Raw genomic sequence first — 23,161 nt, 5'->3', positions numbered from 1 at the left:
CTATTGAACACCGACTTGAAACTCTATGCCAAGATTCTAGCGTCCCGACTCGCTAATGTCCTTCCAACCCTAATAGATAACGATCAGGTGGGTTTTATTCTGGGGAGGCAGGGCTCAGACAGCACGAGACGTTTTCACAATTTGTTGCACATAATTAGACAAACCAAACAACCCACAGTCCTTCTTTCTTTGGATGCCGAGAAGGCGTTCGACCGGGTCCACTGGTTGTATATGAGGGAGACTCTGAACCACTTTGCTTTAAGTCCAGAATTCATCCAGGCAATACAACCCCTCTATTCTACTCCATCTGCCAAAGTTAACATTTCAGGGACCCTCTCGGACGCCTTTCATATCACTAATGGCACCCGCCAGGGGTGTCCGCTTTCACCTCTTATATTTGCCCTTATGGTTGAACCACTGGCACATATGATTAGGTCTAACCCAAATATCAATGGTCTAGCCACCCAGGCAGGAGTTCAGAAGATCGGACTCTTTGCTGATGATATTTTATTGGCATTAACCAACCCTACAGTTACCATACCAAATGTCTTGCACTGCCTTCAACGATTCCAACAGGTCTCCTGGTACAAAATAAATACCTCTAAGACACAGGCACTACCCATAAACATACCGCAACCAGCCCTGGATGCTCTCACACACTCCTTTAACTTTGAATGGCGTGATTCATATGTTACCTATCTGGGGGTTAAGTTGCCAAAAAACCCTGATGCTATTTATAGATTGAACTACCAGCCTTTGCTGCATAAGGTGATCCATGACTGTGCCAAGTGGCGAAATGAACATATTTCATGGTTGGGCCGCATAGTGGCAACCAAAATGGATATTCTTCCCCAAGTTTTATATCTGTTCAGAACTTTACAAATCTCTCTGCCCCCCACTTACCTCCAAGCCTTGCAACGCTCAATTAATAAGTTTATTTGGCAGGGTAAGCAGCCCAGGATCAAATTCCAAATCACCCAATATTCTAGGACCTCCGGAGGTCTTGGTGTTCCTAATATTAAGGCTTACCACACCGCTACGATACTGGAATCGGCCATCCGAATGCACGCCCCTCTCGGGCACAGAAAATGGGTAGATCTCGAACTTGGTTATGCCGCCAACCGTCAACTTACGCAGTACTTCTGGCTAAACAAACCTTCCCGGCCCTCCACTACCCTACTCCTGCCTACTACCAGGTTCACTTTGCAAACATGGCACCGTCTGGCTAACAAACTTAATTTTGGGTCTTTTCCCTCTCCACTGTTCCCAATTTCAGCTCTCTCTGCAGTTATTCCGCAGATCCGGATTACGTCTTGGGTTGAAGCAGGCATCGTACAACTTCAGGACCTTTATTTTGTGAACTCCTTGGAAACGTTTCAGAGACTTTCTGAGAGATATTCTCTGCGCCCTGGAGACAACTACACTTACCTCCAGATTACTCACTGGCTCCTTTCCCTATCCAGGGATTATAAAAAAAGTCGACTCAAAACTAGTATGGAATATCTATGCCAGAAAGCATGGAATGGGAGACGACTTATCTCAATGTGTTATAAACAAGTGTTGGCCCAAGACCTGGACAGTAAGTTGCCATATATGGTTAAATGGGAGCAGGATCTTCAGAAAACTTATACTATACAGCAATGGTGGAAAGTACTCGCTGCCCCCCAAGGAGCAACTAAATGTACCAATCATAGAGAGACCCACATCAAGCTGATTTATAGGTGGCATCTATCCCCGGTTAAGCTGGCTAGAATTGTACCAACTTACCCCAAGCATTGCTGGAGAGGGTGCGGTCAGGAGGGAACTTTGCTCCACATGTGGTGGGACTGCCGCATAATCTCCACCTTTTGGCAACATATCTTTCAGGTGATTTCTCAACTACTCACGCAACAACTCCCTATGGCTCCCGAAGTGGCCCTGCTACAAATTTATCCTATACGCATTGCCAAAACCACTAAGAAAGTGCTGTTTCATGTCTTCAATTCCGCTACCACCCTCATAGCTAAATACTGGAAGACTGCTACAACACCAACTCTGCAAGAATTCTTGAATCAAATCAATATTAGGGGTAACATGGAAAGGGGGGCGGCAGAGAGAAATAATTCTTTGGAGTCACATTATGATATTTGGGGTCAATGGTACACATTCATGGACACCTATAACCAACCTTGATAGCATCTCGAGTTTTTTGCTGACACATTGTGTACTTTTTCTTTTCCTTTCTCATTTATTTTCTGTACTTGAACTGATAGCTGACTTGTTTATCTGTTTGAGGTTGATTTTATCTGCAATTGTATTATTCATATTGGGATGTCACCTGCGTGTGAGAAATCATATCCCTATGTTGTCATAAATGTCATTGCACGACCATTTCTCTTTTCAAATATTGCAAATAAAACTGAAGTTTTAAAAAAAAAATACACATTTTAAAAGGCATTAAAACATGGGTTAAATTGTCTGATTTTTTTTCCAGTTTTCCCCGAGGCACACAATATTGAACCCCACTAGGGCCCATATTTGTATCAGGATTAATAGTTTTTAGAAGATGTTCAATGTGTAGAGCACAAGTGACAATAATAAAGCAACAAATAATGAAATTTAAATCAAATCGGAAGTCGGATGAAATATATAAATTGTATTAACTAAACAATGTATATGTCCAGTGTTTCTTTGGAAAATAAGACATTTTTAGTTTTTTTCCCCCTGTAATACAGAGGTCAGGTTTTCATAGCCCCGACAAGTGCACGGTATCTTATTAATAAATGCCCAAATTCAAGCTGGGTTCATTATACTAAAGAGTTGTCTAACACTACACTGTTCAGGCCATGGTTTACAAAGCCGTCTAAATATTTAATAGTAAGGTTTGCGAACGCATACAAATTCACACTAACCAGTAAATGTTCTACCTGGCATTTCTTTCTAATGCCATTGAAGTTTTTAAAAAGTTCAAGAGTTTAGGAACATTTGAGTTATTATTTTGAACGCAAGGACAGGATAATTCTGGTCAATGTAGAGGAGTAGGTATTGCTCTAGTTGTGGGCAGTGCTTGCTAGAGGTAGGGGTGAAAAAAGATGTTTATTATCTTGTCGCTAGTGATGGGTGAAACGGTGAAAAAATTTCACAAGGTTGTGAAAACTCTTGAAACGCATTGAAGTCAATGGGTGTCAAAATAATATTGACGTGCAACAATTTTTATGTGTGGACCAATTTTGATGCGTGGCAATTTTCTTTGTCATGGCAGATTTTTTCCGATGTTTTTAGCTCATTAATTAATAAAAAACAAACCCGTTTTGGGCTTTTTCCACAAATTTTTCGAGTATTTACCCTACAACCAAGAAAAAGTCGGATTTTCGGGCTAAAACTTGAAAACTTCGAATTGAGAAAGGTGCCTCATTCACTTATACAGGATTTCGTCAGGTCTGAGATACTGGATTTTTGCATTCGGGCTTCTTGCAGCATCGGGGTATATAATAAATCTCTAAAAATACAGTAATAAAGTAATAACGTTTTTTTCCTCTAAAAATTAGAGTTTTCTAGTGGAAAGAACTTGAATTTATCAAGATGTTAACATTTGGATTTTAATAAATAACCCCCTCAATGTTCAATGGAGGAAAGTGAACTTGTTGGGAGAAAAGGAAGAGCTGTCATTTTTACTGTGGCGGAAGCCAGAATGAATGAGATCTAGCTAGTATGAGAGCTAAGTCCTATGAGTGACAGTTGGTATAGCCCATGGCCAGTGTCTGCCCGAGGTATGGGTGGAGAGATCCTGTTGCAAGCAAACCTTGTGGGAGGTGGGAATTCTCTATTGGTCCAAAAATATCAGGTGGGTTTCTCTAGATTATCATTGGTAGGGTTGCAACCAACTAAAACTAAAAGGCCTTTTTAGTCTTGCTCAGTGGAAGAAAGTCAATATGTTGGGAGAAAAGAAAAGACGTACTCACTCACTCTAATGGCGGAATGTAATATTGTTTACTAACGCAAAAATTGTTCCCAATTCGTTCTCAATTCAATTAAATGTTCTCAAAGAGTTTGCTTTTGTGAACACTTTGCGACAGTTTGCGATAGTGTGCAGTGTATGCAATAACATTTCTTAATAAAAAAATGTTGTTACTTTTGCTCCAAAAGTTTACGGTACCTTCAAGGAGGTCTTAAAGGTTCACAATCTCCAATCAATATTCACAAAGCAAAAAAAACCTAATGAAGAATATTATATTGCAGCAGTAATATTCTGATTAACCAGTATCTTATTATAATGGTATGCATAGATACAAACATTTCTATTTCTCTATAGTTTCTAAAGAACACCAAATAAGTGCTCATTCCCAATAACAAGGGCCATATGACGCAACTGTCATTACTGCAGTGGCATAACTAGGTCATTTTCTAATTAGGGATGGACACATTTTTTTGCCTTGTTTCGCCGCAGAAATGACGCCCATAGACTTGTATGGTGTCGAGCGACAGAAAAAAAAAACGTGCGTCAAAAACAATTTGCCGCGCGACAAAAATCTTTTGACTCCCATAGACTTTAATGGGCGTCAGCGACATTTCACTGGCGGCGAATTTTTGGCGAAATGGGTCAAATTCGCCCATCCCTATTTCTAATTTAATTTTAGGCAGTTCCTTGCTCCATGTCAAGAAACACGTCAAGTCCTGACTGAATATTATTATTATTAACATGTATTTATATAGCGCCAACATATTGCGTAGCACTGTATATACAGCCCTTTTTAAAACATCTTCATCGCTATGAATAACATTGAGTTGTCATTTTTAGAAAAACTTTCTAGTTTTAAATACTTTGAAACAAGCATTTGTGGCACATTCCCCAAGCTGAGATACCAAGGTGAAGCCTCTGTTTACTGTAATGTCTCAGCCTACATGCTTTTGCTTACTTTGCAATTAATTATTTAAACTACTGTTGACCTTTGCCATAACAAGGTAGTGCTTGACAACAAACACTTAAGCATAATGAATAAAGCTCAAATTTAGATGCTCATTAAGTGGAAATGAAGCTTTTCTGCCGCTCCCTAGTGTTTTAATGGGGTGCCATGCTGTAATGAATGATCACTATCTGATATATCAATGATGGCATATGTATGGGCTGTATAATTTGGGGTGGCCAAGGGTATCCATTCAGTAGCTTGAAAAGTATACTATGGAGCCGATTAATTAAGCCGCAACATTTTTGCATCTGACTTGTTGACACCAAAAATTGGAAAAAGTAAAAAAAAAAAAAGTGCAACCTTCTCAGGATGTATTATGCAACAAAACTGATACAATTCCTAATACAAAAATACTCCTAAATCGGAGGCCAATTTATTAAACTGGGACTTTTTTCTGGTCGGGGTTTTTGATGCCAAAAATCTGTTAAATTCAAAAGGAAAAAAGTGAAAATACTCCTGTCGAAAACATGTAGAAGTCAATGGCAGATGTCCCTTACAACAACTGGAAGATCTTTCTTTAATTTGTGGTTTTAGCAGTTTTTACCTCTTTTGTGCTACAATATGAAAAAGTCACGGTTTTCACAACTTCTCTGTGACTTTTTCCGTTCTAATTTTTTAATAAATGTCTTGACATTTATGGTTTTAGAGAAAGTGAGTTTAGTGGTGGTTTCAAAAAACTCTATAACTCAAATTCAACCTTTAATATATAGGCCTCCTCGAAATCAGCAAATTGGAACTCAACGGTACAAAATGTATGCCGTGCATTTTAAGTTCATTTTACAAAATGCATGAATACAGGTATGGGATCCATTATTCGGAAACCCATTGTCCAGAAAGCTCCGAATTACAGGAAGGCCATATATCATAGACTCTATTTTATCCAAATAATTGAAATTTTTTAAAAAATGATTTCCTTTTTCCCTGTAATAATAAAACAGTACTTTGTCCTTGATTAAACTAAGATATAATTAATCTTTATTGGAAGAAAAACCAGCCTCTTCAGTTTTTAATGTTTACATGATTTTCTAGTAGAATTAAGGAATGAAGATCCAAATTTTGGAAAGATTCATTATATGGAAAACCCCAAGTACAGAGAGTTCTGGATAACAGATCCCATACCTGTAGTATTATTTAATTTAGGTGAAAAAAAATTAGTTTTTTAACTTGAAATTAGTATTTTCATGAATTGAACCAGTGCAGGTATGGGATCCCTTATGCAGAAACCAACTTTTCAGAAAGCTCAGAATTATGGGATGACCATCTACCATAGAATCCATTTTAAGCAAATAATTCTAACTTTTGAAAACAAATATAAGGATGGAATATACAAGAGCCATGTATATCCTGTAAATCATATAGAAAATAAAGTACCCCCTCTTGTAAAATTTAAGGATATTATAAGTTACTGAGGAGTTCCGTAACCATATAAAAACACAAGATGAAGGCCGAGTGTTTTTATATAGGTCATGGAACTCCGAGGTGACTTCTAATATCCTCATAATTTGCAACAGTGGATACTGTATTTATTATTATACACAAGTTTTAGTGAGTTATGTGACAGAAATGACATCACTAAGCTCCAATTCTAACCAATGACATCACTAAGCACCGTTTATAAGGATATCATTTACAGGATATTCATGGTTCTTGTGTATTTTATCCTTATAAACTGTGCTTCCAAGTAAATGTGATTATACAACTAAATCACATGAATTATGTACATAGAACATATGAAGTTACATACATTACAATCAATACCGGTACAAAAGGTGAGGAAGGCCCTATGCAAAAAGAGCTTGCACTCTAAAGGGATGGGAGTAATACACAAGGTGTGGGAGTGGGCAAGATCGAATTAAGTGGGTGAGAAATGTAATACTAAAGCAGAGTGAGGGTAGGCTTCTCGAAAGAAGTGCGTTTTAAGAGATTTCTTGAAAGCAGAAAGATTGGGAGAAAGTCGGATAGACTGTGGGAGAGAGTTCCAGAGTAGAGGTGCAGCCCTTGCAAAGTCTTGAATGCGAGCATGTGAGGAGGTAATAAGAGACGAGTAGCAGGTCAGTAGAGGAGCGTAGTAAGAGGTTGGGTGAGTGTATAGAGATGAGTTCAGAGATGTAGGGAGGGGCAGAGTTATGAAGTGCTTTGAATGTCAGGGTCATTAATTTGAATTTAAAGGAACAGTTCAGTGTGAAAATAAAAACGGTGTAAATAGATAGGCTGTGCAAAATAAATAATGTTTCTAATATAGTTATTTAACCAAAAATGTAATGTATAAAGGCTGGAGTGACTGGATGTCTAACATAATAGCCAGAACACTACTTCCTGCTTTTCAGCTCTGTAACTCTGAGCTAGTCAGCGACTTGAAGGGGGACCACAAGGTACATAACTGTTCAGTGAGTTTGCAATTGATCCTCAGCATTCAGCTCAGATTCAAAAGCAACAGATATGACCCATGTGCCCCCCCTTCAAGTCTCTGATTGGTTACTGCCTGGTAACCAGGATAACCAGTCAGTGTAAACCAAGAGAGCTGAAAAGCAGAAAGTAGTGTTCAGTTATGTTATGTTACACATCCAGTCACTCCAGCCTTTATACATAACATTTTTGGCTAACTAACTATATTAAAAACATTTTTTATTTTGTACAGTCTATTTACCCAGTTTTTGTTTTTACACTGAACAATTCCTTCAATTCTGAGAGGTAGTGGAAGCCAGTGCAGGGATTAAAGAATGGTGTGGCAGAGGAGGAGCAGTTGCTGAGGTGTATGAGCCTCGAAGCAGTGTTCATTATGGATTGGAGAGGTGACAGCCTATAGATTGAAGGCCAATTAAAAGAGAGTTACAGTAGTCTAGACGTGATATGACGAGAGAGTGGATAAGAATTTTGGCAGGATCTTGGGTGATACATGATCGTATTTTGGATATGTTCCTTAGGTGGAAGTGACATGATTTAATAAGTGACTGGATATGAGGAGGGAATGACAGGGCAGAATCTAGGATAACCCCAAGGCACTGGGCCTGGGGAGAGGGGGTGATAGTGGAATTGTTAGCTATTATGGATACTTCCGGGATGTTACTGGTGTTAGTTGGTTAGTTGCCTATGATTACGTGATTATCACACGAAACGCGTTAGGACGATTTATGTTTGTGTAATAAAGTGAAGTGACTTTTACCGCTGCCTGTAGTCTGCGTGCCAATCTGCCGGTTTCAAGTCTTGATGTCTCCCCTATGCTGAGGGTTCGGGGCGCAGCACCCGGGCCATTGAACAGGAGGGTGAGTGACCCATACTTTCTGTTTTGGGGCAAGTGCACCAAATTGCGGTGAGCGAGTTTTCAGTTAAGAACACTGCCCGCCAAAAGAAAAATTGTCCATTAAATTAAATATACGGCAGGAGGTTAAAGCACTCCTGCTCCTTTCTTCTACTAGTTGGAGGAAAGAGAACCATTTCAGTTTTACAGAGGTTTAATTTAAGGTAGCGTTGCGACATCCAGGTAGAGACAGCGGACAGGCAGGAGGAGACACGAGTTAGGAGTTCTGAGTTGAGATCAGGAGATGAGAGATAGATCTGAGTATTGTCAGCATAGAGGTGGTAGTGGAAACCATACAAGCTGATTCATTTGCCAAGGGAGGAAGTACAGAGGGAGAATAATAAGGGTCCCAGGACAGAGCCTTGAGGAACCCCAACAGAAAGAGGTAGGAGAGAAGATGCTACTCCATTGTAGGAGACATTGAAGGAACGATTGGTGATATAAGAAGAGAAACAGGACAGGGCTGTGTCATGAAGGCCAAGCGAATGGAGGGACTGGAGGTGGAGAGGGTGATCTACAGTGTCAAATGCAGCTGAGAGATCAAGCAGTATTAGTAGTGAGAAGTGATTGTTGGCTTTAGCGGTTAAAAGGTCATTAGTTAGTCGGGTCAGGGCAGTTTCAGTGGAGTGTTGTGGCTTAAAACCAGATTGTAGGGGGTCCAACAGGTTATTTTCAGAGAGGAATGAGGTTAGTAGGTTGTAGACTAGGCGCTCAAGTAGTTTAGAGATGAAAGAGGTTGTCAAGATTGGAGGGATCAAGAGAGGGTTTTTTCAGAATGTGGGTGACAAGTGCATGTTTTCAGTTGAGAAGTAAACAGTCCAGTTAAAAGAGCGAGAGCTTAAATAGGTGAGTTAAGGCTTTGATTAGACAAGGATTGGTATTGCGGAGAAGTTTTGAGGGAATTGGATAAAGCGGCCAGGTGGTAAGGTGGGAAGAGGCCAAGAGCTTTGAGACTTCCTCATCAGTGACAGGGGTGAAGGAGCACAGGAGAGACTGGGGAGTGTGGAAGGAGGGTGGTGGAAGTCTAGGTGGGTTGAGTAGTGTAATGTCCCTTCTGTTAGTGTCAATTTTGTTTTTGAAGTGCTCAGCAATATCTTGAGCAGAGACAGATGTGCACGGAGGGGGTGGAGAAGGGGAAAGGAGTGTGTTAAAGGTGGAGAAAAGTTGTGCTGGTTTTTTTAGAAAGGGAGTTAATGAGTTAAGTAAAGTATGTTTGTTTGGCTTGGAAGAGGCTGGTGTTATAGGAGCGCAGGACAGATTTGGAGCTCCAAAAGTCTGATTCTGAGCGGGATTTGCGCCAACGACGCTCAAGTGCACGTGAGAGTCTTTGGAGCGCTTTTGTAAGAGCAGTATGCCAAGGTTGAGATGGTTTGGGTCTAGCACGTTTAGTATTTGTTGGAGCAAGCTCATTAAGGGCAGTGGTGAGAGTACTATAGTAGACAGAGGTAGCCACATTAGGACAAGAGATGGCTGAGATATTAGAGTGAAGAGAGTCAAAGGAAGAAGAGAGATGCGACACATCTAGCGCTTGCAAGTCACGGTAAGTACGTGTTTGGGGAATAGCAGGGGATGAGGAGGGAGTTAGTGAGAGTTGAAATGTGAGCATATTGTGATCAGAGAGGGGAAATGGTGAGTTAGTAAAATTGGTGGTTGAACAGAGTCTGGTAAAAATGACATCCAGAGCATTACCATTGGAGTGAGAGGGGGAGTCTGAACACAGAGATAAGCCTAGGGAGGATGTTAGCGAAAGAAATTTAGAGACAGGCGGGTTGTTAATGTTGTTAACGGGTATATTAAAGTCACCTAATATGATGGATGGGATGTTAGATGAAAGAAAGTTAGGAAGCCAGGCAGCAAAGTTGTCCGGAAATTGTGCAGTTTGTCCTGGTGGTTGATATATGACAGCAATGCAGAGTGAAACAGGAGAAAAGAGCCTAATGCAATGAGCCTCAAATGAGGAAAATGATAGGGAAGGAACAGGTGGAAGAACCTTAAAAGTAAAGCGGGGAGAGAGAAGCGAACCTACCCCACCTCCAGGTCTGTTACCAGGCCTGGGAGTATGAGTAAAGTGTAGGCCCCCATAGGACAGGGCAACAGGTGAGGCAGTGTCAGTAGGAGAAAGCCAGATTTCAGTAAGTGCGAGTAGGTTAAAGGAATTTGCAATGAAATGGTCGTGTTTAGCGGTGAGTTTGTTGCAAACAGATCTGGCATTCCAGAGAGCACAGGAAAGATGGGTTTTTGGGTATAGGAATAAGAGTTCTGTACTGTTGGAATTTGCACCGAAGAAAAGGAGCTTGTGGCCGTGATATAACTGGGATGGGGTAAGGGCCAGGTTTTGGGGAAATGTCCCCAGTTGCCAGCAATCGAAAGGAAAGATAAACTAAGTGAGCGGGATTTGTTAGTTCTTAGTTTGTATGAAAAAGAGGAGTTTCCTGCAATAGCTAAACAGAGTACTTTATACACTTCATGTGTGGGGAGGGAAGGAGAGGAAAGTAGAGAGGCTGAGATTTGTATAGAACTGGGACTTGATGGGGGAGGTAGTGAAAAATTTTTATGTGATGCCACCAGTTATAATCACTGAGCTTAATGTAGTGTTTAGAAACAGCCCTTCTAAGGACATGTTTCTTACTGTATGCCTTGTTTATATTTATTGCTATGCAGCACTGCTGACGCTAGAGGGCACTCTCTATAGCAATCCAGAAAGTATCCTAGGATTCTACAGCCTGTTGAAAAAAGTCTTCTGTGTGTGTGTGTGTGTGTGTGGGTTGGGGGGGGGGTTCCGCTTGTGTGTCATAGATATTCTAAACCTTTTCTCCAGCTAAATGCAGTAGTAAAACTTTCTTTCTATTAGCATTCGTGACCTCCCATAGCAATCAGATAATTTTCAAATCTTTGTATCCATTTCATCCACCTTTGAACCTTTGAACCATGTGAACCATGCATCATTAGTCGTATTGCTAGAATTGGAACTATTAATAAGGAAACCTTCATTAGCTGGTTCCTCATTTGTGTAGACGAAAAGTATGAGTTCCGAATCTGCACTTTTTTTTTGTTCTCATCAGCTGACCCCCCTCTGATATTAAAGGTCCCACCCCTTCCTGCTTAATTTTTTTACTATTAACATATTTAAAAAATAATTCTGGATCCTTTTTACTGCTTGCTGCAATATCCGTTTCCATATCCATATTTTTTGCATGATTTATTGGCCTCCTTGTACCTTATAAATGATTCGGCTGTCCCAGCTAACTTGAAAGCCTTAAAAGCACATCTTTTCTTATCAACACCAACACTTCTATTGAACCAAAAAGGTTTTGCTTTGCAACGACGTTCCTTGCTTACAAGTGGAATATACTGAAAAGTATATTTATTAAGCAGCATATTAAAGACTTCCCATTTTTGTCCTGTGTGTAACCCTGTGAAAAGCATTTCCCACTTAATATTTGCAGAGATGCCCTTATACTGTCAAAGTTTGCACGTCTGAAATTTTGTGTTTTAGTTACTCCCTTATAGAATTGCTTCTGCAACAGAATCTCAAATTACACCATGTTATGATCACTATTCCCTAAATGTTCACCCACACAAATGCTAGAGATGAATTCAGTATTATTAGTTATTACAAGATCCAAAAGATCTTAGTGATGTCATTTGTATCACATGATTTACTGAAACCTGTATTATACAAGATGCTGTACTATGTGTTATGAAGCTGTACAGTATATGGCTATTAGAAGTCACTTTGGAGTTCCATGACCTTTATAAAAGAAATTGACCTTTGGCCTTGTACCTTCTATATGGTCATGGAACTCATCGGTGACTTATAATATCCTTATTTTTTACAATAATATGCAATTTCCACCTTCCCTTTATATTCCACTATTTAAATAATATTAAAAACTCACAAACATATTTATATTGAAGCAGCATTCTATAATTCTATAATGTATAAAGTATAAAAAGGTTCCTGACCATACCGCATATTGTAGCTTTTATATGTGCCTTGATATAACAGCTATTGAATGAACCCTTACACCACTGCCTCACACTAGGTACAGTAGTTAACTGAATTAAAACAGGTGGCTTTTCACTTAAATATAGGTCTATAATTTTAGAAATTACATTTTAAGCAATAACATATGCTTTGGGGTACTAATGATCTTGATCTTCAGAGAAGGTGGAAAAAAACTTTGCTGCAACAATAAAAAATACCGGATTTGTTTGTGTTTTGGGGGACTTTTATAAAACATAAGGATTGAATTTGCAGCTGTTGACAACAATACAGTCTAGCCTGTACCATGTCATTAGAGGAATTTTCATTGCTCCATTAAATGAATCAGAAAAATCCAAATCCATGAAAAGTACAGTATTTTCTGCTTCTGGGAATGCAAGGCAGTTTGCAAAAGTAAAAAAAAAACACATTTATTCAAAGGGCAATGCTTATGTTACCATTGATGCCCCCCCCCTATCCTTTAAGCCATTATTGAAGCAGAACTCCCATCAACCCCTGAGAGCCCCACTCTTGATTGTTTTGGCTATGCCATCTGATCTGGGAGTCACAAGGTCTCTCAGTGATATCCTCAACATTGGGCGATAAAAAAGACATGGGTGGACCTCCAAAGAAACCCGAGCCCCCTATATTGAATGACAAGAACTTACTTCCAAAAATGTCCATGCATGTGGAGAACATTCTAGCATGTGATCTTCATATTTGCTGCCAATCTATTTGCTTTGAGTGACATATTGTCATATATAACATACTGTATATGAGTATTATTGACATTTTTGATTTTTCAATCCCATATTAGAGCCAAATGATTCCGGGAATGCTAAGAAATTCAACCATAATTACTTGGCTAGCATTGTTCGTATACACACATACCACAAATATTGGTCTTACTACCAGATCATTAAAACAGACATTTTGTCAGGTGGGGGTTCAGCATCAGATCACAGTTGGTCTGTCCGGGTACATAATCACACCTACCAATGTATCTTTTCTGCATCAGGCATTGGCAGATGTTTGTTGTCAGAGCACAGTACTACTTCCATTAGAACCCAAATTTGGTGGACCAAATTAGACTATAGTCAGCCAGATTGGCAATAAGTTGATTGGTTCAATTTGCCGAAAGCGTTTTCTAATGTTCTTTGTGCTCCTTTTTGCCCTTTTAATACGAAAACATGTATCTTTTGAATTTCTATAATATCTGAATAACAGAATGGGATTAGCACCGATCATATGGCTCATTCAGGTATTAAGGAAGGTCATAAGGTCTATGGGAAAGCTGATATACTCATCTTGTAGGCCACAGTGTACCGGAACTGTTTACAACTTCAACAATGACTTTGTTCTTTGGAAATTTATACTTATTTTAGGCTTTTTTATTCTGGGTAATAGATGACTGTTCATCTTATTGGCCTAGCATAAGTGTTTATGCATGAACCGTGGTAAACCAGACTACGCACTATGGTAATCATGCATAGCGTATCCTGTTGACTCTAATACAGATTGTGGTACTGTCAGGCGTTATTAATTATATTGTAATACCAAGAGGTTGATCAAATGTAGGTGTAAGAAGATTTGGGTGTGAAAATTCTTGTTCGTCAAATAATGGATTCTCTGTTTCACCGTTTGCAAGCAAATTCATTTTACCTAAACTATTCCTTTCATTATAACTGTATGATATCTGCAGTCAGCATCTAGCAGCGTGGACATACCTGTTCCTGTTTAGAGCTAAGAAACATTAATGCTTCCAATAGAACATGCTGATGATAGTTGGGATTTGCCGATTTCATTAAACTGCAACTTTTTCAGGTTGGGCTTTTGACGGCAAGGGAAAAAAATTCGTCTTTTTCTGGGATTTATTATGCAACAATTCTGAATCTGAATACTCCAGCTAAAACCTGTCAAAATCATGTAGAAGTCAATGGCCTTTTACAACTGGAAGATCTTTCTTGGATTTGTGGTTTTAGAAGTTTCCAGGTGTTTTTGATGCTGGCGTTTGTTCGAAAACACAAAAAAGTTGTAGTTATTTTGTAACTAGTCAAAAGTTGCGTTTTTCGTGCCTTTTCTGTGACTTTTTCCATCCGAATACTTTAATAAATTTCATGACATTTGTTGTTTTAGAAAAAGCGAGTTTAGTCACGTTTTCGAAAATCTCTAAAACCACTAAGGGCAGGAGTACACGGCCGATTCCACTGCGATCTGACGAGCTGTGCAAAATCGCAGGCGGCACGTCGGATGCAACGGAAATAAGGGAAGTAATTCAATTGTCGGACCGTGTCCCAGCATTGATGCGATCCGACAGTCGTGTCGCGTCGCATCAACAAATGCGACACAATTCAACGCTGGCATTAATTACCTTATTTACGTTGCATCTGACGTGACGCCTGCAATTTTGTGCAGCATGTCCTATAGATAAATAGGCTTCTACATTGCACATAAATATAAGTTCCATGTAAGATACTGGGTGTTCAATGCTGATATAAATGCAAGGTTATGCACTTTGGCAGAAATAACATGCAATAAAATGTGAGTTATACACTAATGGGCAGATTTATTAAGGGTCAAATAGTAAATTAGAATTTTTGAATTCTTTTTTTTGGTGTCAAAATTCACATATTCAAAATTCAATCCCCCAATTCGAATGTAAATTCAAATGTGAGATTTATGGCAACTCAACCATGGAAACAGATGTAATTCGAATATTCGCCACCTAAAACCTGCCAACCAGTCAATGGAAGAGGTCCTTTGAACCATTTGAATATGTTAATTGCCTTCCTGACATTCGATGGAAATCTCGATTCGAATTCAATTAGAATTTGATTAGAATTTTCTGGTCAGGACTATTCGATCGAATATTAGACGTTCTAATTTTTTCTTAAATAACCTCCCATTTGAGTTGTAAATATATTAGAATTCATTAGAGTAAAAAAATCACATAAATTCGACCTTTGATAAATCTGACCATCCGGCACTTAACTGCCAGACCTGCTATTGGAGCTGCCCCCGACCCCCCTCCTGGACCCTTGTCTTGGCCGTGAGCAGGAAAAAAGGTAAGCACGGGGGACCCTGTTATTGTTGTGGCTGGGACGGGGAGGGGGGCCTGAGGTTTCATTTCGACCCAGTATAACTATCAGGGGTGCTGCTGCCATGAGGTGCATTAAATCGGAATTTTGGCTCTTCTATTGCAGATTAGTGATTCTGTCCCCCCTCAACCCATGGCAACACTTCTGTAAGGAAAGGATAGGCCGCATTAGGGCCACAAGGGGTATAGAAACACCCCTGATACTTGTACATTTATAATAATGGTCTGTACTGAATAATCCAGACTATTTACAATGCCCTGAGCATGTGTTTTTGCACACAAATATTTTTTGCTTTTGTAAACACTCAATTCAATTGAATGTAAAATTTCTTAGAGCTTTGAGGGGTTACATGCCCTTTAATTATTAAATAGTATAAAAATTATTTTTCACAAACCATTTTTTTTGTCAAGGGCTTTCTAAACTCTGGAATTTTGTTCTTGAGCATAGTGGAATATCAATTTCACTGTAATTCAGGACACACAGCACGTTCTTTTGAAACTGTTTTTATTCCATTCTCAGGATTAGGCATAGCCTTGATTGTGCATAATGCAGCTATAAGAGCAGGATAAAAGCCATAAAACCATATATGTTTGTCTATGTGTTTGGGCCAAGTAAATGATAGCTATCACCATTACAAGACAGGAAAGAATTAGTTCCCTTCTCTTATTACTCGTCATGCAGTGACTTCTCTACAGTACTATTGTAATTCAGAATATGAGCGGCAGCTTATTTACTACATTTTTGCCAAATATAATTTAAAGAAATGTATGTACTGTATGTGTGAACACTGCAAGAATATGTTGTATATGCTTTGTTATTTATGAGTGGGGCACAAACACGTTTTATCCAGCAGTGTTTGTCTTTGTACCGCCCGCCATCAAATGTGGCAGTCAGTTGTGTATGGCCTACTGCCAACCAGGGCTGTTAGTTATGAAGAGGAATTCTGTGGGTAGCGGTAGGCATGATAGGCATCTGCTTAGGGTGCATTGCTTGAGCTACTAGTGAGCAGGGAGTGCTAGCAGTAGGGTTGTAGTATAATCAACTAGTTAGGGAGGTATATAATGGTGGAGGTGTGTGTGTATGAAAGGAGTGTGGGCAAGCTGGAGGGGCGCCAGGCCAAATACTACTGTCATGGGTACAAATACCAGTTGACACAACTCTGGCAGTGATACTTAAGTTACTACTGCTTAAAGCAGCTGGTAATTACAGTGCTCCCCTGTGGCTCTCCTTCCTTATTGCATACGAAAAACAAACTATTGCAGTTCCAGTAGGGCTGTAGGGCCCAAATTTGCATGCTCCAGTGGCATCAAAACAGATGCTTAGGGGCAGATGTATCAAAATGTGAGTTTAGAGCTTGATAAATAAAAACTCACCCACGTTTTATTCATTCTTGTGGAATTTGTAAATGCATATTTATCAATGTGTGAAAGTTAGAACTGTCATCCCATAGGACCAAGCTCTAGACTCACATGGTTGATAAATATGCCCCTTATTGTTAAATTCCTTGGTTTAAGAACCTATATATGGCTTGGAGGCCAATCATACCACTTATTTGCCAATCACCAGGAGCGTTTTCATGCTTTCATGCTTGTGTGGCTCCCCAACACTTTTTACATTTGAGTGTGGTTCATGGGTAAAGGAGGGAGTGTCTGGGCAAAAGTGGATGTGATTGGCAGATAAGGGTGTAGCCAACAATGCCATGATTTTTATTATCTGTCATTGGAAGGTGTTTTTTTTTTCTTGCTGATTAAAAAAAATGGTTTTACATGATTTCTTATACTAGGACTTCCCTTCTGAATGGCCATATGGTATTTCTAGAACATTCTGTAAGCTGTACTCATCAGATCTGGTTATTCCTTTTACATTCAGCAGTGTCTTGTGAGGTTATTAAGGTGCTGTTGGTCAGTGTGATGGAGAAGAGGTCAGGCCATGCAGAAGGTTAAACCCTTAGGCAGTCATGTTATTAGTTTATACTGTTTATGCTGGAGGAGCATTGCTATGAAACTTTCAGAGCTTATGAAACCTCTTTATCAGCTCTATAACTGCCTTTCCAGACTATTACTAGTAGAACATGGACTAGGCCAGAATGGGCGTTTGCTAAGTGGAAGAGGAAGGTTAAAGTGTTCTGCAATTATACCTCTCTTGCTGCTATGGAGAAAAATAAAGACAGTGGGGGCCGGAGGTTATTGCAAACAAAACCAAAATGGTTTATTTAATGTCCACAGGGTTTACTCAGAGAACAGATTCACCGAGGCAAGTGGTAGAGGCAACATAAAATGTAGAGCATTCTACAAGCTGACACTCCACTTCATATTTGGCAGGAATATCCCTTCACCTCTGTAACACCCCATATGGGCTTAGATTCACTATTCCAAATCCAATCAAAACAGCAGCACTCAGCAGATGGCTTGACAAAGGGCCTGCATAGCCTGAAACGTTGCCTACGGCATTTTAAGTAAAGTTTTTCACTTTTGCCAATAATACCGGAGTGCTGCTGTTTTCATTGGATTTATGCAGAGTTTGCCCTGGCAGGGGGTACAGATTGCACCCGGGGTTGCAAGGAGCCTGGTCCACTTTTGAAGCGCACTTGAACCAAATTTGTAGATTCACTATCCTGATCCATATCCACTGTAGGTTTGACACCTTCTGCAGCCAGGAAGACCGGGTAGGGGACAGGCCTTGGGACATCAGGGTTGGGAGGATGATTTCAAGGAGTGGGTGATGGTCTGGGTGGTGTTTGTGACATCAGGGGTGGGCTTATGACGTGGCAATCGCTGTGACATTCATTTAAAATACCTGTTCAGAATTTCTAATTTGGAAATCCAGACAGGCAATTTTTACCCAGACAGCCCTCCCAGTCTGGTTGAAAACCGGACTGGTGGCAATCATAATCCATTGGGATCCCTACTCTGCAGGCAATATCACTAGGTAGATATACCATCAATCTGCCACTTCATAAAGTTCTCCTACTCTACCCCCTAGTTCTCTATAGAAGTATAAGTAAAATGTAATTACACATGTGATTACCAGAGAGAATTCTACTGGCCAAAATTATTATAACTAAATATAGATGCAAGTTAATTCACTAGTGAATTATTGAATATTGATTCTCAGCAGCATGTCAGCCATTTGGTCTCATCTTACATATAGAGATTATTGTGCCATTTTGGTGTCATTATATTACAATGGAATCATGTGGAGGAAGGACAGACTTGTTCAGTGCTAGGAAACTGTGCTTAATGCTTCCAACTTTAAATACAGGAGCAAAGAAAATGGAACCAGATTTACACAGATCAGTTGGGATTCTCATTGGAGAATTATTTTACATATTAATGCAAGTTTTATTTTGCAATATTGATTTATTATATAACCCTGGTGTTGGTTGACTAAAGCTCCCAGCATGCCTTAACCCTGTTAAATATGTTAAAGTATGTTGGGATTTGTAGTCCAGCAACAACAAAGTCAAGTGTGGTTGAGCAGTTCAGTAGGGTTTACAGTAACTTTAAACTTCAAAACAGGGTATAGTGCATTAACATTTGTGTGTTTAACTGCAAATTTACAGAATTTCTGTTGTTGTTGCCTAGTGGAAAGGCTTGCATATCCCTGGGTCTATACACTCAATGTAATATGTACACTTTGAGTATGAGTTATCTCCTGGGTATTTTATAGCATGGTGCTTACAACCCTCCTGAGGTTTAATCACATTATTAAACGTTGTTCCTTTTTTTTTCCAGGCAAAAAGCCAAGGATTGAGTTTTGTCCGGATTCATGCACCTTGGCTTGTACTAAGTCGGGAGGCAGAATTTCTTAAAATAAAGGTGCCCACCAAAAAGGTATTGTATTCTACTTATATTCATTTAAGGGTGGGGCCTCGATAAAGCAAGTCTGGAGTCTTCCTCAAGAACTTGATACCACACAAATACAAATGGGCAACAATACGCTTGCATCATGCTTGAGGCACGATGTAGGGAGAATATATTGTAAACCTTCCTTTAAGTGCCCTCACTTGTGATCCCATAGGTAGTCCACACTTAACCTAGTTATACCTATAAAGCACCTATATCTTTGATATGTTGTGATTTTCAGAACTTCTTTGGTTCTCCTTTTACCAATACATAATATCAGCCAGTGCATGGTGAATCAGATGAGGAGGAAGTGAAGAGGTGGCCTCAGTTTTTAGGATTCTCTTGCATGTTACTTTAAGAACCTATTCTTGATGTTGCTGGGTTACCACTCCCAGTATGCTTTTGCCCTTGATTATATGTTCAAGACAACAATGTGTGATTTCTGTAATTAAAAAAATCAGGGGCACTTTTTTAATAAATGTGTGTTGCTGGACTGCACTGATTGCAAACTAATTACAACCTTAAATGAAACTAAATCAGTCTAGCCTTTCTAAGCCGGGTTTTTAGAAGTGTCCCTAATTTCTCATGTGATCTGGTAACATTGGTCTACTTTGGAGAGCCAGAAATGGCAACAGCAGATTTGTTTATTTAGGAGACCCCCTTATGTTAACTTTTACATACTGCTCAGGAAGTAACATACAGTATGTCCAGAGGGAGGGAAGTATTCCCCATTGAGGGAATATGTGCTCAGACTCTTTCTGGTCTCCACCATAGTAGGATATACTATGGTGGAGCAGGATATACTATACTGTGGGGCTATTAGATATATAAGGACCCAGTGAATGAGGTCAGCAAATTACAAAATTAAACCCCTGGATCCTAAAGCACTCCGCTATCCATCCTGTCTCCAAATTGCCTGGGTGTTTAGGTACTTTATACTAGTGTATACACCCAGGGCTGCAACTAGGGGTAGGCAGAGTAGGCACATGCCAAGGGCGCAAAGCTGGGGAGGGTGCCAGGCATGTACCTTCTCTACCTCCTAGTCTGGTCCCCTCTCTGCCTGACTGTCCGCTTGCGCACGTGCGTCTATTTGCGCCCAGTTGTTGCTGCGACCAGGCAGGTTGCATAGGGTGCCTGGCCAGCCTGTCCCACCTCTGAATACACCAAATCCTGAATTTGAGCCTTTTTCAGCAGGATTCAGTTTTGGACGAATCCAAGAGCCAGGCCGAACCAAATCCTTATCAGGATTCACCCAAATTCGACATGCAACCGTGTCAACCATTGACATGCAACCATTGATTTGTATGAGAGACTGGAATATGAATAGGAGAGTATGAATGAAATAGAAAAACAAGTAATAAGAAGATGCAATAATTACAAATGTGTAGCCTTACAGAGCATATGTTTTTAGATGGGGTCAGTGACCCCCATTTGAAAGCTGGAAAGAGTCAGGAAAAGAAGTTAAATAAATAAAAACTAGAAAAAGAAAAAAAGAAGGGCAATTGAAAAGTTGCATTCAATTAGCTATAAATTACTAAAAGTTAACTTAAAGGAACAGTAACACCAAAAAATTTAAGTGTTTTAAAGTAATGAAAATATCATGTAGTGTTGCCCTGTGCTGGTAAAACTGATCTGTTTGCTTCAGAAACTCTACTATAGTTCATATAAACAAGCTGCTATGTAGCAATGGCGGAAATTGAAAAACGGCTATATGGCACAGGTTAACGAATGGATAATAGATAACACCATTAGACAGACAGAGCTTATCTGCTATCTGCTGTGTAACTTGAGCTTTTTCTCCTTTGAATGGCTGCCCCCATTGATACACAGCAGCTTATTTATATAAACAATAGTAGTGTTTCTGAAGCAAACACACCAGTTTTACCAGTACAGGGCAACACTTCATTATATTTTCATTACTTTAAAACACTTTAATTTTTTGATGTTACTGTTCCTTTAAAGGTGACCACCAGTGATACTGACCCTAAAAATTTTCTTTTCAAAATATTATTCTGCATTAAAAGTTACCTATAGGTCATGTTTATCGTTTTTCGCTGATAGTTCTGCTTTTGTAAGTAATTGCCACTTGAAGTTCCTAAACCTGACTGTTTTGCCAACCTGACTGTCCCTTCTCAACCTGTCAGTTAAAGTTTCTAATGCTAACGGACTACTGCTGCACATATATGGCAGCCCCCTCATAGAGAAACAGGGTAGTAAGAAAGGTAATATAAAAGCATCAGGAAAGCACTTTTATGGCAAAATTATAAATACATTCAAAGACAATGTTATGATAGATATTAAAAAGTAATTTTCTGATGTCAGTATCTCTTTAATTAAAGTTATCACTTTTACAAAATAACTGTAGTGCTGTTGTTTCACTGATTTATACCTTATACTTTACCTGAGCAGAGGGTTCAGCGTGCACCTGGGGCTACAAAGTGATTTCTTCTGTTGTGTAGCACACTTCAACAGACTCTGCATTATGCACAGTAAATACTGTCCTTTAGATGATAAAATCGCAGCCAATATATAAATAACATGCAGAAGAACGCAAGAGTAGTGATGGGTGAATACATTTACCAGGCATGGATTTCCGCGTTTCACTGCCCCCGCAAATGTTTCCGCGAAACTGTGTCGAACATTCGCCGGTGAAAAATCTAGTGCTACAAAAAAATTGTCACTCGCATAAAAATCATTGTGCTTCAAAGTTATTTGGACGCCCATTGACTTTAATGTATTTGGACAAAATAGTCGCACGTATAAAAATTGGTGCTCACGTCAAAAATTGTTGCGCCTCAAAATTATTTTGACGCCTATTGATTTTAATTTGTTTCTCAAATTTTCACCTTTCCGCAAAACAGATTCGCCCATTACTACTCAAGAGTTGTAGAAAAATGTACTTGTCAGCAGTGTGTTCCTTCCTTTGTTTTTCTTTGAAACCCTCAACCATTGTTAATCTGAGCTGACTCTTCATTTAAAGGCAGATTTATCAAAGGTCGAGGTGAATTTTCGAATGAAAAAAATTCATGCTATTTTTTTGTGTACTTTGACTAGAGAATAGTCCAAATTCGAATCGAATTTGAAAAAAATTTGAAATTCGAATATCAAAATTTATCATGGACTGTCTCTTTAAAAATTCAACTTCGACCATTCACCATCTAAAACCTGCCGAATTCCTGTTTTAGCCTATGGGGGACCTCCTAGAACCTATTTGGAGTCAATTGGTGGGCTTTGAAAATTCAAAGGTTTTTTTTGGAAAAACTTCTAACGAATTCGACCGAATGCGATATTCCTTTGATTCGTATTTGATCGAATTTGATTGAAAATGGACCTATTTGACCGAAAATTTACCTATTTGACCAAAAAAAACTTTGAATTAATTTCGTTTTTTCAATTTGAATTTCGATGTTTTTTCAATTGAAACTCGACCCTTGATAAATATGCCCCTTAATCATGTATAAGCACGAGGCAAGGGTAATAAAGGGAAATAGAGGCAAAAATAAACTGTTACTCTTTGGGGATATCAAATTCCGAATTTATCTCAATATTTTCAATACAAACTCCGATCAAATCCGCTCAAGTGTTTTATGCTTATTTATTATTACATTTTACCAAAAATTTGCTTTGCAGGAAAAAAATCTGATTTTCACAATTTTTTTGGATTCTTCCATCGGATTTTCATGTTTTTTTCTAAATTTTCACCCTAAAAAACTCGGGTATTGCACAAAACCCTTTGCACAACAAAAAATCATTGGGACTTCTCCCATTGACTTATATGCAACCTCGACATGTCTGAGATGCCGGATTTTCAGATTCAGACTTTTCCATCCTTGGGGTTTAATAAATTCTGAAAAATTCGTGATTTTTTAAAAGTTCAGATTTTAGAAAAAAAATCATGAATTTTTCGTGATTTTTGTATTCGGGGTTTAGTAAATAACTCCCTTAGACCACTGTCAGAAAAATGCTAAGAATCCTCCTTGATGAGGGAA

General features: G+C 39.2%; 1 protein-coding gene across 1 annotated transcript in view; it reads left to right on the top strand.

The window, feature by feature from the left end:
- ano2.L (anoctamin 2, calcium activated chloride channel L homeolog) overlaps positions 1-23,161 on the top strand; it is a gene marked incomplete at its 5' end in the record, with an annotated part of 172,548 nt that overhangs the window by 26,908 nt on the left and 122,479 nt on the right. The window contains one exon of the mRNA XM_018251979.2: positions 19,062-19,160. Coding sequence (XP_018107468.2) covers positions 19,062-19,160 — 99 coding nt within the window. The remainder of the gene's footprint in view (positions 1-19,061; positions 19,161-23,161) is intronic.

Source organism: Xenopus laevis, chromosome 3L, assembly GCF_017654675.1.
Source record: "Xenopus laevis strain J_2021 chromosome 3L, Xenopus_laevis_v10.1, whole genome shotgun sequence".
NCBI classification, from domain to species: domain Eukaryota; kingdom Metazoa; phylum Chordata; class Amphibia; order Anura; family Pipidae; genus Xenopus; species Xenopus laevis.
This window is presented reverse-complemented; position numbering and strand designations above follow the sequence as displayed.